At 40.7% G+C, this 19,736-nt stretch overlaps 1 protein-coding gene and 1 long non-coding RNA gene across 4 annotated transcripts in view; one reads left to right on the top strand and one right to left on the bottom strand.

Annotated features, from left to right (window-relative positions):
- LOC116671959 (uncharacterized) overlaps nt 1–2,148 on the top strand; it is an 18,082-nt gene extending 15,934 nt beyond the window's left edge. Inside the window, exon 3 of the long non-coding RNA XR_004327420.1 lies at nt 2,137–2,148. This is a non-coding gene — a long non-coding RNA (uncharacterized LOC116671959). The remainder of the gene's footprint in view (nt 1–2,136) is intronic.
- The window catches only part of LOC116671936 (collagen alpha-1(XVIII) chain), a 71,100-nt gene that overhangs the window by 9,257 nt on the left and 42,107 nt on the right, over nt 1–19,736 (bottom strand). For all 3 annotated transcript variants that reach the window (XM_032503423.1, XM_032503421.1, XM_032503422.1), the window contains exons 6-24: nt 13,378–13,452; nt 12,105–12,197; nt 10,058–10,193; nt 9,376–9,419; nt 8,653–8,841; nt 8,464–8,490; nt 8,090–8,152; nt 7,759–7,839; nt 6,358–6,405; nt 5,739–5,873; nt 4,129–4,182; nt 3,472–3,507; nt 2,695–2,829; nt 2,174–2,218; nt 2,004–2,039; nt 1,296–1,340; nt 764–826; nt 561–596; nt 367–450 (exon numbers count right to left, since the gene is read on the bottom strand). In XM_032503423.1, coding sequence (XP_032359314.1) covers nt 367–450; nt 561–596; nt 764–826; nt 1,296–1,340; nt 2,004–2,039; nt 2,174–2,218; nt 2,695–2,829; nt 3,472–3,507; nt 4,129–4,182; nt 5,739–5,873; nt 6,358–6,405; nt 7,759–7,839; nt 8,090–8,152; nt 8,464–8,490; nt 8,653–8,841; nt 9,376–9,419; nt 10,058–10,193; nt 12,105–12,197; nt 13,378–13,452 — 1,425 coding nt within the window. The remainder of the gene's footprint in view (nt 1–366; nt 451–560; nt 597–763; nt 827–1,295; nt 1,341–2,003; nt 2,040–2,173; nt 2,219–2,694; nt 2,830–3,471; nt 3,508–4,128; nt 4,183–5,738; nt 5,874–6,357; nt 6,406–7,758; nt 7,840–8,089; nt 8,153–8,463; nt 8,491–8,652; nt 8,842–9,375; nt 9,420–10,057; nt 10,194–12,104; nt 12,198–13,377; nt 13,453–19,736) is intronic.

Raw genomic sequence — 19,736 nt, 5'->3', positions numbered from 1 at the left:
GCAGGGTAAATCCAGACAGCTAGCTAGACCATCAGTTCAATCTGAGTTTTCTGTTGCATGACTAAAACAACTTTTGCACATACACATTCCACCAAAACAAGTTCCTTCCCGAGGCAACACCGTGGCTCTGCCTGGTGCTTAGCGCCACCCAGGGAGATTGTGATTGGTTTAAAGAAATGCAAATAAACCAGAGCATCCATCCTGAAACGCTGTGTGGACTAGCCAGACCCTGGCAAAGCAAGACTAATGGAGATTGACTCGCTTTTGAAACCAGCCTCAACTGGCCATTAGAAATCTGCAGTTTTTTGCACTTCCGTGTTAGCTTCAGTTGTCAGCCCCGGAAATTGCCTCTTGACTGCTACTTACAGCCTGGAGGTTGGTAATGGATCCTGGTGGTCCGGGTAGTCCTGGAGGGCCGGGCAGACTGAGTCCATCCCTTCCCCTCTCTCCCTAAAAAAAACAAGACATTTTAGCCTTTCAGTAAACAGCAACACAAAATGCTCTACATTTTAAATACGTGTGAGTCTGGCCACTTATCCTTCAATCCTTCATTGGTTTACCTTCTGTCCTGGATCTCCATTGTTCCCCTTTGGTCCCTGTAGATGACACAAGATAACACACAAATGCTCAAAGTAAAACCATATTTCAGAATCTGAAATTATCTACAGGTAAAAGTAATGTCTGTAAGAACCATTTGTACAATCTGACCCAATAGATTTAATCTGTTCATGTATCGACAATATTAGTCCAGTCATTTACTGACCTTTTCCCCTTTTTGTCCCTCCAGTCCTGGAATCCCTGTTGGTCCTATAGCACCTGCCTCCCCCTACAGATGCCACCAAGAAACATTCATCATATACATCACTTTTACTTAATAAGAAAACCTGCCAATTTCATTCCATGTTATCAAGTAAAACTCACACCAAATGGACTTGATTTCTACTGACTTCCCACATTCTCTCAATTAGTTTTGGTGATTAATGATTAAGTATAGTTGTATTCTTATTATAAGATTCACTGTGACGTATTGCTTCATTTCTGTAGGGAGGTAACATGAGAATGCCAGGTCAGATTCAACAAGAACCACAAAAAACGGGAGGTTGTGGACCCGGTCAGAGGACAGTGTTGCTGCCAAATGCTGACATCGCTTGTCACCATGTGGTCTTTCACTCTCCAGCCGTTTACTGTGACCTCAAGGTTCAAGACATTTAAGAAGATTGTGCCAACAGCTTGTGCTGAGATAACACTAATATCTCAAAAAGGGTTACTGAAGTTGAACTGCACAGCGGACTCACCTTTTGCCCTGGCTTTCCAGGGGGGCCGTCTAAACCATCTTTACCCTATGAGAGGGAAAGAGAAAATAAATAAATTAATTATTTAAAATGATGATTATAAATAGTATTTAAGACCTCGACACACCAGACAGACAGCCAGCTGTTGATGAGCATCCTGAGCCATAGTTTTTTGCATTGCATCCAGCACCAGTGGCACTAGTCGGCCCTTGTTGGCAGATTTTTGGCCGACTGAGCATGTTGAATCGACAACTCACCACGTCGGTCAGAGAAATTACTCTGATTGGCTGTTAGTTTAAGCGAATTAGCGTGCAAAAAAGCGAGAAAGCAAGTAAACGTCTTAAGTCATAGGGGCATGAGACAAAAACAAACTTGTTATATCAGGTTAAGATTTTCTTTTTAGACATTGAGCTTTTCAGCAGACACGGTTTGTGTTATTGTTCTCTAGCGCACAGTAAAAAGAAGTTATTTTTTCAACAATAACGCCACCTGCTGGTACGGACAGTTATTTCCTCTCACGCAGACGCAGGACGAACATGCTAGTTGGCCATTGGCTGTAGTCATTGCGGTGTGTTCAACTGAAATGTTTTGGCCCAGATACAGGCGATGCAGTTAGTTCTTTGATGTCGGTTGGTGTCTGTGCTTTTAGAGCACAATTGGTATTACAGCTACAGTATTACTGTACGTGTCACAGACACTCAAGTATCTCACCTTTGGTCCTTCAAGACCAGGGATTCCTGGAGGACCCTGTGTAAAAAATACAAAAAGGGGACAAAAATAGCAGTTGATGAGATGATGAAATTCCACTGTACGATGAACATTAAAGCTAAATGTGATGTTGCAGAATGTTCTTCATGCTGACACACTCAATGCAATAGTACCTGTGGGCCTCCAAAACCACTTTGCATCGCAGAGCCTTCCAAGTCCTAAAACATTTGACAAAAAAAGACAAATTCATAGTGATTTAATTGTGAGTGTCTAAGAATGTATAGTGTCCAAGTAGGTAGAACCATTTCAATACATTTCAAAATATCCCCACGTCAGGCTGAATGCAGCAGATTTACACTGAAAAAGCGGACGGCAAACAACTAATAACAAAACTATTTATGTATCACACACATTGCAAACTAATTTGGTGATTTGAGAAAAGAAGGCACTGCTTCTGTGCTGAGGCCAGGCCCAGATGGGATGGGATGGTGTGCAGATATTATGCTTAAATCAGTTCAAGGTCCAGACTTCTTTCTACACAACCAAGCAGAAACAACCATCATGATGTAGTCCTTCATATGAAGAAAACGGTACGGATATCAACATATCCTAATTCCATCAATCTAATGTTGGTTGTGTAAGGTTGAGCTAGACTGTAAGTGGACCGGTCATGATGTAAAGAAACAGCAAGTACCTCAAAATCCATGGTGTAGCCTCTCCCAGGGGGGCCTGGAGGCCCAGGGAGGCCAGCTGGCCCCCTGGGACCAGGCGGCCCTTCTGGACCCTCTGAGCCTGGTAGGCCTGGAAACCCTGCAGGGCCCTGATCTCCCTGCAAGCAATGTGATATTTAAAATGACGATGATGGAATCAGTTAAATCAATAAAGTTCCCACAAGTATGAGAAAGGGTAAAGGATGAGCTAGGGATATGGATGTTAGATAGTGACAAAAGGAGAAACTGGGAGTTGAAAGGGAGAGCCACTTACAAGAAAAGCCTAGACAGAAAAGAGACATACATTAGTAGGGATGGGCAATATATCAATATTATATTGACCTAGATATCATCTAAAATGTGGTCATCAAAATATCACAATATGACACAATTGTTGTCTTTTCCTGGTGATGTCATTTTCTGAACTCACCAGACTGTCCTAGCTGTTCTGTTATTTGCCTTTATCCACTTAATCATTAATAATGTGGATATAATGATTAAGTATCATGGATCTCATTGTGTAAATATATGGTAAAAGCACCCTCAATAGCCTTACCCTACAATATCTCCGCAATATCAATATTGTGGTATTTGGTTAAAAATATTGTGAAATTTGATTTTCTAATCACAAGCTCAATGTAACGCACTGTAGAAATACCACTTTGGGTACAACAGGAATCTAAAAGGTGAATTATACGTACAAATCCTAATATCAGTAATAGTGCTTCACTGCCCGGTCCAGTACATAATCAAGATTTTACCTTTGCTCCTGGTTGCCCGCTGCCACCAGACTCTCCCTGGTAAACAGATGAAATTCAATTAAATCACATGAGCTAATGCAAAGACGAGAGAGAGAGAGAGAGAGAGAGAGAGAGAGAGAGAGAGAGAGAGAGAGAGAGAGATAGAGAGAGGAGAGAGAGAGAGAGAGAGAGAGAGAGAGAGGAGAGAGAGAGAGAGTAGGTTCAGGTTCTGCACAAAAAGGCAGAGCAGCTATTGCAACATAGACTTGTTACACTCAAGCTGTATTAGTCATCTCATTAAGAGCTTGGCTCTTTGTGTTAGGTGTTTATTTAGAGTGTGTGTAATTGTTTTTACTAACAGAGCACTAAGAGGCCCACTCAAGGGAAATTAGAGTGAGCTCATAAAAAAGGCAGATTGGCACAAGGCACATGAGCAAAGAGCCAGAAGAGCCTGCTCCTGGTTGGTGTGCTGCACATTCACATATAAGAAAAAAATAAGTCAGAGATTTTTAAACAGTACAGGGTGTGGCACATATATCATATCTATATCATAATATATAATATATATAGAGAGAGAGAGGAGAGAGAGAGAGAGGAGAGAGAGAGAGAGAGAGAGAGAGGAGAGAGAGAGAGAGAGAGAGAGAGAGAGAGAGAGAGAGAGATGGTCATTAGCCTCACCTTGTCTCCTTTCTCCCCAACAGGTCCTGGATCCCCATCTTTTCCATCAACTCCCTGCAAGAGTTACATGACTAGATTTAAATTTCAGATTTTCAGATTTACTTTCCAGATACATCCACCAGAAGGAATTACCTCTGTACTCACGGCGCAGTTTGCACAGTTAATTAAATTGTTGGTCCCATTCATATTTGTAAACAAAGTTGGATGAATACTGGTTCAAATTTCAACATATTGAACAAAGCTTACGGGACTAAACCTTGTATGCACTAAACAATGCTGCAGTAAATGTTGTAAACTTGTGAGTAGTACATTCACACAGTTAGTAAAAGCTTTGGACATTTTAAAGAGAAAAGACACATCCCCCCCCAACAGATGCTGTAGCTCACACCATGTTCAAAAGGTCTTACAGTAGTTTCTGCCAAAATGCTGTTACTGTAGCTCAAGGATCACTGGAAAAGGACATGACTTACTACGTGGGTGCATATACTGTAGATATAAGATGGGCCCTTAAACATACAGACACTTATGTACTTTATACCTCAACCAACACTTAAAAATGATCTCGCTCTATGACCCACACACACAAACACACACACACACACACACACACACACACACACACACACACACACACACGCCCACCTGTGCAATACTGTGCAGCAAGCGATAGCAGGATGCAAACATGGGTTTTCAAATAAAGTTGGGGGAAATACTGTCTTTTCAGTCCCTTAGATCTGATGGGACCAAATGGTAATACCTGACCAGAACCAGAACCAGAACCAGAACCAGAGCCAATAAACCACTCCTCAATCACCTGAAAACAGAAGTCCAGTCAGCAATTCAAGTGCTCTGAGGCCAAGCCTCAGTCAGTGAACTTTAAGAGCACACCTTTCTGGATAAATCATTGCGGTCTTAAGAAAATAAATATTCCTCTAAAGCAGGGGTCTTCAATGTTTTTTATGCCAAGGACCCCTTAACTGGAAGAGAGACGGAGAAGGGACCCTCTACTACATATATTGTATAACATTTTGTTGCATAATAAACTGGACCTATAATAACGTGTAGGGCGGCCTAAAGCCTATGCACATATGTTTTTATGGTGCATACAATACTAAGCTTTTAAAATAAAAATAGTTGGCATTTCCATATATTCATACATCAATGTGTCACAGTAAATTCTTAAGCTTAACTGTATCTGTGGATGGCTACCTTAGCTGTAGGCCAGTCAGCCTATCATCAATGTTATCATCAATGTTGTTTACATTAAACATCTTTTTATATTTACTCATAATATGTTGGATTCATGTTTCATGTATATTTTCAGACATATTTCAATTTTTTTTGTTAAACCATCAAAACAATAATTTGGTGACCCCCCCTGCAGCAACTCTGAGGACTCCCTAGGGGTTCTGGACATCAGATATCTGCTCTAGAACGTTCTCCCTTCACATTTTGCTGCCCCACTACATGGCTTTTCTGAAGTGCAATTAACTGATAATACAACACAGTACCGTAGACATCATCATACAGGATTATATATTTGTGTTTTTCTCATATTGATGAACTGTACAAGAAAAAACAGCAAAAAAAGAAAAGAGTATTTAACTTACAGGCAGTCCAGGTTCACCCTTCTCACCATCCTTCCCATCTTTCCCAGACGCCCCACGTGGTCCAGGAATGATGTCCTTAGATGGGGTTCCTGGGGGCCCTGGCTGTCCTGGGAGGCCAGGCGGTCCTGGAGGTCCCTGATGAAGCAAGACAACATAACTCGGTCACACAAAAGGAAGACTCTTTAGAAAGCATCTTCTGTGTACCTCTCTAGCTAATGGTCCAACGTTAGTGAGCGTCCTCAAGTGTCAAAATGCAACATGGTCACAAAAGCTGGCTTTGTAGTGTCTGTACAAGTAGCACTGTTATATTCTTCACTGTTTCATGTTACTGAATATAACAATGACAACCAGGACTATCTCGGAATATTAACCATACTAAAGAGACCAGACCAAAGAAACCCACAATCCATCAGTTACATCACACTACGGATCCCACAGTAGCCCAAAATAGACAAAAAGTAACATGAGATAAAGGCCGCGTCCAGATGCCGGAGATGACAAACTGAAAAGGGTGTAAAAAAATAAAAAATAAAAGCAAGACAGAAAAAATAAAGTGAGATTGCAACGTGATGCTGTATATTATCTAACGTCACGGGTAGAGAAAACAAAGTTCACTTACCCTAATAATCTCTGCATCACTGTCAAAGTCTTCAAATCCTGACCCCTCCTAATGAACACATGACATGTGTCAGTCACTGTTAATCACCCCCCCCCCCACCACCACATTTTCCCAAAATTTAGTTTTGGAGCAACCTATGTTTTATGATCACATTCATAAATATCACTGGTGCACAAAAAAAGCCAATGAGCGTGATTAAAAGTACAGATGACACAGAGCACAACTGTAGCAATCAATAAATGCTTGAAACCATAACTGGAACTGCAGAAAAACAAATTAAAAGAAATGAACAGATTTGACGATGAATGAAAAACAACAGGATTATCCAATAGCTGAAAGACCAGGTGCAATGTGTTTAACTTTCTCTGAATTCAAGGGTGTTGCACCAGGAAAGATGCAACCTAACTCTGCATGATACATGTGGATACAGATGGATATAATAAAGCTATTTCACTATAAAACATTATGGATTTCAGTCCAATATTACAAGACGTTAGCTTGGGCCTTGACTTAAAGGGTAACTACAGTTTTTGTTCCAGCTTGGACCCTATTTTCCAATGTTTTTGTGTCTTAGTGACTGATGGGAACAGCAATCTTTGACATTGGTCCAGTATTAAGTGAGATCGTTGCAATTGGCAGCGGCAAAACAAGCTGCAATTTACTTTAATAGGGCAATTGTCCATCTTGTGTTGACCTTCACAAAAGTGCTTGCCATTGACAGGCTCAGATTAAGTGTCTGACAACATTATGGAAAGGGTTTCTAAGGAAGTCGACCTTTCTCAGAGTAAGATCCTGTTTTAAACATAGAAACATCCATAAAATCCGCTAAACCCACCAGACTCCATGGAAATAAACAGTAATTTTAGCATCGTAACATCCGCTTCAATGGAAACAAAACAAAACAATGAAAACCACTTTTGGGTTGTCTTTCTACTTTTCCAACCATCACAACTCTAGTTTGGGTTGAAATAAACACAAAGTTTACCGATTTACATGTGAATATTTGTTGGCTCTATACACACTAGCGACTTCAGAGCTGTTTCTGGTCAACCTGAAAGGTCTCAAAGAGATTTTAAAGGTCTATCTCTGAAGGGATCCTTTCCATAATGTTATCAGAAACTTATAATATAAATCTGAGCCTGTCAGTGGCAAAATAAGAACTTTTGTGATGGTAAAGACAAGCTGGACAATTGCCCTGTTAACTTATATTGTAGCATGTTTTGTCGTGGCCGACTGCAGCGTTCTTGCTTAATACTTGAACTAATGTCAAAGACTGTTGCTCCCATCAGTCACTTAGACACAAAAAAAGCTCCAAAATGAACAAAAACAGTAGTTACATTTTAAAACACCAGATTTTACTAGGAAAAGAAAAGGTAAAAAAAAGCTTGTTTAATAACCTACCAGGAACATGGAAGATTTGCTTGGTCGACCTGGAGTTCCAGGAGGGCCTGGAGGACCTGGTAGTCCAACACCAGGATCACCCTGAAGGAGAAAGAAGTCGGATTGTTATGTGTTTATTTGTACATTTAGTGATTCGTCACTGATTTAGCAATAGCTATAAATGTTGTGATGCTGCACATTGGAGACTTGTTGGACAAATGTCGTAGCATCCAACCATACAGTGACATAACACTGACTCATGTTTACAAGTCTGTGACAATTCACCCAGTGCTATCTGTTCGGATCTTATTCAAGTCCAGGTACCATAGTATTATAGAGGGGTATTGTTTACCTTTTCTCCCATAGGACCAGGCTCTCCCTGTAGTCCTGGGAATCCTGGAATCCCAGGGGCGCCCTGGGATAAAGACAGTTACAGCTCAGTGCTACATGAGATATCACCACATCACAGATCAAGTTGCATGCAGTTGTAAGAAGTGAAAGCAGAAACCATACAGTCAGTGATATCGGGAATGAGGCCAAAACTTTAACTTAATCTGTGGCCCAAACCCAAAGCTAATGGGCTGCATCAGCAGTTAGTATATAAAGTGTAGCTCTATAAATCAGCAGCTGGATGTTGAAAATGAATACATTCCTGCATTGCTTTTCACTCGGGGACACAAAACAAATTAACCAATTAATCTACAAAACTGGAAAGACTTTACTTACTGGAGCACCCGTTTCACCTTTGCTTCCCTGAACAAAGGACAAAAATAGAAAACCTTATCTTTTGACCTGTCAGACTGAGCTAAACAACAGGATGTGCTCATTCTTATGATGTTCTGTAAGCAGAAAGCTTCACAGTTTAGAATTAGAATATTTTTAATATAGCCTAACAAACAAATAGATAAAACTCACAGAATGTCCATCTTTCCCAGGAACTCCAGGTGGGCCTGAAGGTCCGTGTGGTCCTTGTGGTCCCCGGGGTCCCGGCTCCCCTCCCACCCCCTCTCCTGAGGTTTTTCCTGGGGGACCAGGTGGCCCTGGAGGACCAGATGGACCTGGCTCACCTGGCTCCCCTTTCTGTCCTGGAGACACCTGGAGGGACTGAACAGAGAATTGTCTGAGTGATTCTCTCATGGAATTACAGCAAGGCATGGGTTAGAGTTAAAACGGTGTGAAGACAGCTGCAGATAATAACGTTAACTTTAGGGAGAGGGAGTATTTTTGTCTTAGCAAAAAGAGCCAACGAGCAGTCATTTCTGCAAAAATTAATTAACAGACAAAACGTTTTTGTAATAATTGTATCATCATGATGTTGGGGACTGTTTTTTATGACTATGAATTTCAAATGGGGCGAATATGGAGTCTCAGTTAGGGTGATTGATACACTTGCATTGCAGAAGATAAAGGGATGGGCATATTTTTGATAGTGAATATTGCCTATTAACTGCTTGGCATTGAACACTTTACTTAAGCAATTAAAAATGAATTTTTGTTTACTTTACTGAACAACCACACAGATATACTGTATGTATAACTTAAAATTTTAAATATGTGCTGTGCTTTATATCATCATCATCATCATCATCATCATCCTCATCATCATCATCTAAATTATGAAAAGAAATCACTACTTACAGAGTCAAATACTGCGGCCGGACTACCTGTTTGAAATGATTTCACTGTACCAAAGACACAAAGTTAGCACTTTCAAAAAATACTGTTCACAATAAAAGAACATGGCACTTTATTTGCATGATTAACAAAGGTTGAAATATACAATCTGACAACATATATGACGAAATGAAATTATAATTTAGGCCAAGTCAGAGGACAGAAAAAGAGAGACAGAGAGGAGGAGGCTTTTTACTTCATCCAGCACCATCTGCTGGCTAATATTGGAACTACACCCCAGGAGGAGTGGCCTCGGTTATGTAGTGCAGCATCAACTTTTATATCAGAACACTCTAAAATCTAAAATAAATGCAGTGTGTATATGTGTGTGACAGAGGCCAAGATAAATGTTTGGCTTAATATCCAAAAGAAAAAAATTGGCAAATAACTGCAGATTTCTTTCTTTTTTAAGATTATGTTTCTGGCATTTTGGCCTTTAATTTCTAGGACAGGTGTCGCACGTCAGTATTGAACCCCGGTTGCTGCGGTGAGGGCGGAGCCTTTGTACGTGTGGCGCACGCTCTACCAGCTGAGCTAGCAAGGAGCCCCATAAGTACTGACTGTTGCCACCAAAGACAGATTTCCTACAATAAAGTCATTTGAAAATTTACATAATATAATTTAGATTTGTTCCTTTTTATTTTACCTCTTATTGTGGTCATCTTATCCTCCTGTCCAGAAGTCTCCTCTATGTCTTCATCATCGTCATCATCGCCCAGCGACATCTCAGTGGGCGGAGCTCGGACTGGGCTGCTGTAAGTGGGGTCCGGCTCTGGGAGGGGCTGAAAAAAAGAGATACGGTTCTTTTTGTAAAATGTTGGACATCCATGATAAAAAATAAAAAGATTAACACCCTAGCATGTGTACATATTTTGTTTTTTGACTTTTTGGTATATTACATTTGCTCAGGAAAAAAAAAAGGTTTGCCACGGATGGTAGGAAATCTCTCGGACCACATCCAACTACGGTGTGAGACTTAATGCAACATTCCACACATTGAACACAGCTGGCTCACTGTGCTGCATTTCTTCAACACTATTTCTGCATCACCTTTGCCTGATCTGCTGTGGCGATAAAACATCTCGAAAAAGCAATAAATATTTCCTTTCCTGAAGAGTGTTGGATTTGTTGAATCTGTCTGACTGTCCTGATGTGGCTGACAGGGAAATTGTTTAAATAGCTTAGAACTGGCTGGGTACGAGCTTCCACACATCTGGAATATACCTCATGCTTGCACACTTCCCAATCTTAGGGGACACAGTTCTGAATTACTTCAGGTACCATCAACAAAATCTGAACACAAGTATTTCCTTTTGGCCACAGTGACATGGAATTAAAAAACAACCTGAGTAGATGAAGCAAATACGTGATCTCTCCTGAGAGTGTCTATCTACGTGCCCTTAAGCAAGCACTGAAATCTCCAGCAAACAACAAAGCTGAAATTGTGAATGTGGGGTATTAAAGATTCCTGGATACTTTTTCTACCCCTTTAAAATATGTTTAACATAGGAGTCTAATCCCCAAAGACTCTGTACATTTCTTACTATGCACATGTACATGTAAATCTTTGCATATCTGCAACGAAGTCTCTCCTGATTGAAATAGTGACGTACTGCAAATGTGTAGTACAGCCTCAGTATAGTCTATATCCTTTGGGTGTCACTTCCGGGATTGCTCCGGTGTTGCAGGAAATCCCGCTGGATGCATGTATTTTCCGTTTCCTTCCACTTTCTTTGTGTTGAAATTTTACATCCGGTGGATTCATGAGGACTATGGTTAACTGCTCCTCAGATCCCTGCAGGCTAAATCGAGAAAGATTGCCAGACTTTCTGTCCAATCTCTTGCAGACCATACGGCTCAGTGCGGCGCTTAGAGGCGCCCTTGACGATTGTGATTGGTTTAAAGACATGCCATTAAACCAGAGCACAGAGTTCTATTTGGAAAAGCAAGAGAGAAAGATGAGAACGTGGGTTTTGATCTGCTGTTAAGGCACAGTCAGGAAGATTATTCAAGATGGCATGTTGGCCATTTTTATGTCATTCAAGTTGGCCATGTTATGGTACTTGTCTTTAAAGCGTTAGTACGTATTTCCTGTCTCCCCCTAAAGGAATTCCAAGTAATGACAACAAAACTGTTGATACTGCTGATACGATCGCGTGCACCCTGAATTTGGAACCAGCAGGCAATTAACTTAGCATAAAGACAGGAAGCAGAGGGAAACAGCTAGCCTTGCTCTGTCCATAGTTTAAAAAATGCATCTACAGGCACCCCTAAGGCTCACTTATTAACACATAATCTATCACAAACTATTGTTTATTACATTCTGGGAGTATTTCTTGACTGGGCCAGCGACTCTCTGCAGAAGAGAGCTAGGCTAGCTGTTTCTCGCTGCTTTTAGAAATTTAAAAGTACTTTAAGTAAAGGGAAGTACTCAAAGTATTTCCCTGAACTATTTCTAAGTAAAATTAAATTTTCTAGTACTCTCTCCAGTCTCTGCCTTTCTTCCTCTGCCCTGTTGTATTCTTTTTTCAGAGAGCCCAGAGGTGGCAGGGAGCAGCACATATAACCATGTTCCAGTCTCCACCAGGCCAGTAAGGATATGAGCGGTTTTCTTTGGTCCAAGTCCAACCTGTAGCTAAATGGGAAGGACAGAGGGGTAATGTGGTGTGTATGAGGAGTGTGTATGCACACACCATGGTGTACTCTCTCTCCTCCACAATCTTCTTCACTTCGTCTCTTCCCTCTAGGTCGTCGTAAGCGTCATCACCGCTTCCGTATCCAGAGGCCTGAAGAGAAAATGAGAGCAGGGAACGAGGAGTCAGAAGATAAACATGGAGAAAGACAGAAATGATTAAATGCTCATCAACGCACAAATGTGATCTGAGTTGGAGATGTAGAATGAAAAAACTAAATGAGGAAAACAAGCCAAGAATGTAGATACATTCAATAAATAAAACCATGCTTGGATACAAAGTGTTTAGTTCCCACAGTTTCTGTTGTGACATTGATTCAACTGTATTCAATATGGCTCAACTTTAACTTTAAAAACACTGGATATTAATGTGATTAATGCTCTAAACAATGATAGAAACAAAGAGCCCTGGGCTTAGCGCCGGCCAAGACGATTGTGATTGGTTTAAATAAATGCCAATAAACCAGAGCATGGTTTTCTCCCATCCCGGAAAGCCATGTGGACTAGCCAGACCCTCCTCCGCAGCGCTGTAGAGGAAGGTCTGGCAATGGGAGACTAATATTTGTTAGACAAAACCTCCATTTACTCAATATCCTAAAGGGACAATTGGGATATTTTGATGTGGGGGTTTATGAGGCACTTGTCCTTAGTCAGCGTATTACTACAGTAGACGGTGGGCGGCACCCCCCCAATCAGACAGAAGTACACGCATGGAAGCTAAGCAATGTACTACTGTGGACGGGGGCTACAGCTAAACAGATTTTAGACACCTAAACAAGGCCCATCTAAAAATAATCTATAATAGTGCATGCTATATTTAGAATATTTTCATTTTCCAAACAAAACCTAGCAGTCGCTGGCGTGCTGCTGCCTAGATCGGTTGCTTTGTCTGTTTTATTGTGCGACTTTGCTGAATCCAAACTTCCCTTTTTAAAACTCCAAAGTCTATATTTGGTGTGGGTATTTCCCAAACAGTTGGAAGCACACTATTGTCTAAAGTATCACTGTATGCAGTAGCTTTAATATTTTCTTTAACTGGAGACAGGAGGACTGCATAACACAAAAGTATGTTAATGTGTAGATAGGGCCGTCCACCTACTTTTGTCCATATAGATTACTGCTTTGCACTGTTTTCACCAGTAGAGGGAGGACTAGTTCCATGTGTGGGCAGCTGAGGCTGTGTGTTCTGACATAAGTAATAGGCACTTCACTTCTTTTCAGACTTTCAGACTCAGTGTTTGGGTGTGTGTTTGTGCGTTTTGGTGCACTCTCACATAAGGATCGTCCTCCTCACACTGGTCATCTGGGGCCGTGGGATCTGACTTCAGCACCAGCTGCTGGATGGAGCCCTGGAGAGGAAAAGAAGAGTGGGAGATTAGGAGAGACCAAGTTATGTTGTGTGGAAATTTAGTTCATTCGGTGTCATTAAAGCTTAGCGTATGTTTCCCACACAGCAGCATACTGTCTCTATCTTTCAGCATAACACTGTATCCATCTCTTCCTCCCGTCATTGCTCCACAAATTATCCAGCACATGCACATCTGCACACAGTAACACACATCTGGCAGTTTGTTTAATAATGCTCAAGCTGTCTGCCCGCCAAAGACCATTTTCACATCCATCATGACACACCTATTACAGTATGGACATCATTCTAGTGGACAGGCTTCAGATGTAAATGCTATGGGTTATGAAATAATATTTCATCATATACTACGAGTGATTTTTTTCTATCTCATCCGTGGCTCAACATAGACCTGCAGTAGTGTTAATGCTTTGACCAGCGTTAAAGCACTGATGTCTGTATTAAACAGACTAAGATGTTAGTTATTATTTTAATTTCAATTGCATGTTTCTAGAAGCATCCGTGGATTATGCCTGATCTGTTGCTTAGGGTGGTAATGATAATAATGGTAAACTCAGACACATAATAGGGCTGCTGCAACAAAATTGAAAAGTTGAATACATTTCAAAAAGTAAAAAAAATCTATACTATTCAAATGATGAAATTACTACTAAAATTAGATGTTTTTAATAAATATGTTGTCTAACGTTAACTAATTTCCCTCATTTTACCTAGGCCTAACTGCATGTGAAAACTAAATGCTTTTGTCATGTCACGTCTGATGAACAATAACTAAGCAGGTAAACCGTTCGCCTTAACAGAGCCGCTTCAAAAAACTTGTTAGATAATATTTAATTACAGAGGTCTCTATTGATTTGTGTTTGTCGCTGTGTGCTCGTTGTGGAAAATTAGTGTTAGCCTTCTTTCTTCTTTAACTGTCCATGATGTTAACAAAGTTGTGTGCCAGAAATGCAATGTGCCGTGACGCCGGTCTCCTTCCAGGCCAGGCTAATGTTGGAAGTCCCTCTAGTGGACAGATCGTGTAACAATTCAAATATTGTTTGAATATTAAAAAAAATAAATGAAATTTGAATGGTATTATAGAGGAAGATTGACAGCTCTAATACACAGGTTTTCATACCCAGTGTAACCAGTTACACCCCACCCCACCCCACCCCACCCAGCCCTCCACTACTGGCTTGTAACCATGCGAGAACCTGGCAGTTCTGTTCAGGTTGTCACTATTCTGACAAGTTATTACAATAATAGTAATACTTACTTTATTTGTATAGCACCTTTAAAAACAATAATTTACAAAGTACCTTGACAGGGGAAATAAAGGACATACAAATCTATACACATATTTGCACATCAAATCAACACACATACCTATAAATACACAACATTGTAATAGCAAAAAAAGAAAGATCTAAGGGGGTTAGCTCTAAAAGGACAGAAGGACAATGAGAAACACAATTAAAAAGATGGCATTACATAAAAAGCAACTCTATAAAAGTGTTTTAGAAAGCGATTAAAAAGAAGTCACTGATTTCAAAGAGTTTAATACCCTTTAATATGTTCATGTGAAAATATCTAATGTATGCAGCAGTTACGTTGTATGCCAATGAAAAAAGGGTCCGACTTCATCTGAAGAAGGAAGGTTTGCTTTCTCAATTATTTAGTGTATGCATGAGTGTGTGTACACGTGCAACTGCGAATGGTCCTTTAGATCTGAGTCAGCAGGCCTGCCCCCTTATTAGATCAGTAAAGACTTGCCAAAGGCAATTTCAGCTAAGTTTATGGATATTGAGTTCAGGCCAGAGGACAAACACCTGTTTTTAATGGAACGGAGCACGGTCTATGAAATTTAATGGTAGTTAAGGAGTGAAGAATAGAGATGGAGGGGGAAGAGCAAGAGAAAGATGGGGTGGATATGAGTTGTGGTAGCCAATAACCAGATACATCTGTCTGTGCGGTAAACAACACATCTGAAATAAACAGAGCATGTGCCACGCAGACGATTCTGCTTCTTTCAATCATTTTAGTACGCGAGTTCCTGAGGATGCATGATTCAGATAGTCAGTTTGTAAACTAATTGTATGGATGTAAACACCTGGAGCTTGCCATGCAAAGCCTATACCACAGATGACTTCCAAACATGCGCTTGAAAGTCTCGTCTTATGAAACACAGACACACTAACACGCATGCACACAATAAAAGGAGGTCTGCAACCATATTGTGGGCAAAAAAAAATGCTTTCACACAGTCACATACGGTATGGGGGTTAGGTGTCCATATGGGGGACAAAGGTTCAAGTGCTTTGTCACCTGTGATATTATCTTACATACGTCTTTTATTCTTTTAAAATTGTTCTTTTCTTACCTACACTGTACATGTTTTTATACACTAAACAATTTTTCTTTGGTGTTTTAAAAAAACTGATGGTTTTATGACTGGCTTGTTTTTATTGATTTGTGAAGGACTCTGTAATGTTGCGTTTGAAAAGTGCTCTATTAATAAAGATTCTTCTTCTTCTTCTTCTTCTTCTTCTTCTTCTTCTAAGATGTAAAGTGGATTTGTCCTGCTACAAGGCTGCCCCATATGATAAACATTGTTAATAATTATGAACTGTCAGGACGCAAACTAGATTATCTGTGTTTTTGGACATGAGACAACACAATCGGTCGGTCTGGGAAAAGAACGTGAATGTAAGCCACGCCGTTTGCTTTGGGGTTTGGTCTGAGTTTAGTGACCTTTGTGTGAGAAATGACCCACACAACATATCTAAGCTACTTTATTTTAGTCTTGGATATGCATGAAGATTGTTTGTTGAGATTCTGCCATCCGGTCTGGTACTCAGGAACTTTCAGATGTCAGAGAGATGACTAAGGAAAAGGTTAAGTACTTCTAAGGTGCTGTTCTGTGTCTGCTGTTACTGGCAGTCACCATGTTGAGGAAAGTGTTGCCAAAGCAACAGAAAGCAGTCACTTTAGCGGCCACTGGCCAAACGTGTGTATGTGTGTGTGTGTGTGTGTGTGTGTGAGAGAAAGAGAGAGAGAGAGAGAGAGAGAGAGAGAGTGAACACTTCTACACATAAAAATGAGCTCTTCATCACATAATGTGCTGAGAGCCTCTTTGTGCCACAAGGTGTCATCATCAGTTCATCCGACTAGAAAAAAGTGAAGCATGACTTGGATTGTAAAGTGACAAGATTAGATCACAATTATTTTTTTTATTATGAGGACTGTTATTTAGAACAAACAGACCATTGTATGTTTTAATCTAAAACAAACATTTAACAAAGCTGTTCCACAACACAGGTGCCTGAGCTGATCTTTTATTGCAGAGTCTGCAAAACAGTCACGTACGTCAGTCTGAAGAGCTAAAAACATGACGTGAAGACTTCAAGAATTCTACACCTCAAACAGAAACATCCCTCAGCAAACTGCATGTACAGCTCAATAGCTGCATGCTTAAATCTGTACCAAAAAATACTTAACACACATGCCCACAACTTACACATAAGCATAGCCAACAGTAGTTTTCCTACTCGAAAAATGGATTCAGTTGCTGAGTGTACTACTGCAGAGAGCTCCTGCTGCTGCGTGGCTGTTATGACTCTCCCTGGGAGGAGATGGAAGATCTCTAACGGAGCTGCCAGTTCAAACATGGAACAGCTGGAAACCAAGATTTACCACTGGTCCTCTTTGTCTGAGAGGGGAGGACTGTATAATATGCAACTGTTGGTAACAAGTAGCAAAGTTACGTTCTAGTGCATAATTACATTCAAGTTATTCTAGTGCAATATGAGGGCAAAGTGACATTGTATTCATTCACTCTAACCAATTTCATGTTAAAGTCCCTGTTGATTGGTTCCCTGGAGGAAAAGGGGGGGGGGCACAGTGGCCCGGGAAAGAAGTGAGAGAGAGAGAGAAAAAGAGTGAAAGAGAGTAAAAGAGTGTTAGAATCTTTGCCTGGTGTTTAACTGGATGCACCGTGTGTGTTGCTGATTTTCTTATAAAACCAAGCTAGACGAACCTAACAGTCGGATACAGCACTGATCAGGAGCAGCGCTCCTAAATCCCAAGACCCGCCGTCTATTTTCGGGCCGCCCACTACCAGACGCATCCCCATTAAAACCGGCCGCCCCCGCAATCTTTATGTTTGGTCCCGAAGAACCCAAACCTTTTCCCTTTTCCATGCACCTTGGGACTGGGTGAAGTTGCAACTCGTAACATACGGAAGCTTGGCCAGTGGCTCTCAGCGTCAGATACGATGCAAAAGGCACCCTTCAGCGTCTGTATGGAACGCACCGGGCACAGCATCTGTGCGACTGAGGAGCTGTAAGACGAAATAGTATTACGAGCGACAACGGTAGCGAGCAGAATGAAAGACCAAAATGCAGCCTTAGGAGGTTGGTCGGGGTGGTGGATGGGTCAAACAACACAGGACTCTCACCCAGGAGACCGGAGATCATGTCCCGTACTTGTCCCACGTGTCACTGAAACGTAAATTTTATAACCCCGCCCACAAGCTTTTCATAAACCTAACTATCCCGTTCTTGTGCTGCATGTCAGTCAGTACGTCCCTGTCAAAAGTGACGCCAAGAGTCCCGGCGCTAAAGGAGACTTTTAGAGTGAATAACAAACGCCAAAGGCACATGACCAAGCGTCTGTATTTTACGCGATGGGAGAGTGAGGACATGTTGGAAGCTGGGCTGAAGATTTTTACTCTGCTTTTACAAATATGGAACTAGATCCATATAAGCCTAGCATTAAGACCCAAAACAGGAGGACTATTAAAGATACTTTGGTATTTTAGTAAAGATGCAACATATGTGACTTTGTTCCCACGAGACTTTGACAGAATGCAACAGCTAAGACTCGTGGGATAAACTGATAGTAATTCTATGTTAATTAAAATGATACCAAATTGAATTATAATGCTATGAGGACAAACAACTCAACGGTCCAGTGTCCCTTCTACCCTACCAAGCCAATACAAAGTCCTTAAAAGTCAAAACAGTCAAAACAAATGGGTATCAACCTTTTCAGAAAATAAAAACATTCCTGTCAAAATCAAGAGGATTTTGAATGATAGAATGAGGCGATTTTAATCTGAAATGAAACTTAAAGCTCGTCATGGAGGTAAATACTCACGTCAGAGTTGGTTTTAAAGCACAGTCGGTAGCTACTTTAGAAATTGTTCCAGCAACAAAATGAACTCCCCCGTGAGACCAAAAGATCCTGAATCAACACATGTTCTCCCTCCCTGGCTCATTGGATTTCTTTGAAACTCTTCTCAGATTTCGCTAATAAAATCTTAATGAGAGGGAAAACTCTTTCTTTCCACTGTCCTGGAAAAGAAATATCTTGTAGTTTGTCTGTCACATGAACTTATATAACTGCAAATCAGAGGAGAAGAAGAGGACAGAGGCAGCATTGAAGAGGCCTGGTTTTTGTTTGAAAAGGTCACAAGTCATGTATTTTTTCTGGTTTAGCCCTCGGCCACGAGTTGATTTATTCAGAAAGGGATTTTTTTTGCCATGTTTTATAATATGCGCTTAGCTCTTCCCTTTTGACACTTGTATATTCTCACAGTGCTTTGGAAAAGTCTCAGATATATCATCTTGATAACTTGGAAACATTTTGTTTCTTGCTCAGATAAATATCAACTACTTGCTTATCCCATGCATATAGCATTATAAATTAACGGTATTCCCTTTACGCTCAACTATTTTTTCCTAGTCATCCCTGATGTTACACTGGGACAGGCACAGCCTTGTCTTGCAATTACAAATCATAGATGATTGAGAGGAAAGTGCTGCCGGATTTACTGGTTTCTTTTCTTTTACAAGAGCACTGAGAGCAGAATACAGCATTGCATGTGTTGCTCCCTCTTCTCTTGGATCTGATTTCTCAGCACTTATCTATCACACACACCCTCATCGTGACCACACAGGGATATTTTTAACATTGGGATTGGAACCGCCACTATTACATCCTGACTATAGTTTGATTCTACTTCTTTTAATTAAAGAATTGGCATTTACACTCACAGATGCATCCAGTGTAAGTCACTCAAGACAAGAGGCTCAGACAAGAGATCAGCTATATTCCAAAAATGTAAATCACACACAGCTTGTCATTTATGAGCTCTCAGAGGATAAGGCAGTGCTCATAAACACATGCGGTCATTCGTTCCTTGTCTCCTGTGGTGGTCATAAAGCTGCCAACAAAGACTATTGTGTTCATGTCTCAAATGTAAAAAATAGGCAACAGCCCAAA

The sequence above is a fragment of the Etheostoma spectabile genome, chromosome 22 (genome assembly GCF_008692095.1).
Source record: "Etheostoma spectabile isolate EspeVRDwgs_2016 chromosome 22, UIUC_Espe_1.0, whole genome shotgun sequence".
In the NCBI taxonomy this organism is placed as follows: Eukaryota; Metazoa; Chordata; class Actinopteri; order Perciformes; family Percidae; genus Etheostoma; species Etheostoma spectabile.
This window is presented reverse-complemented; position numbering and strand designations above follow the sequence as displayed.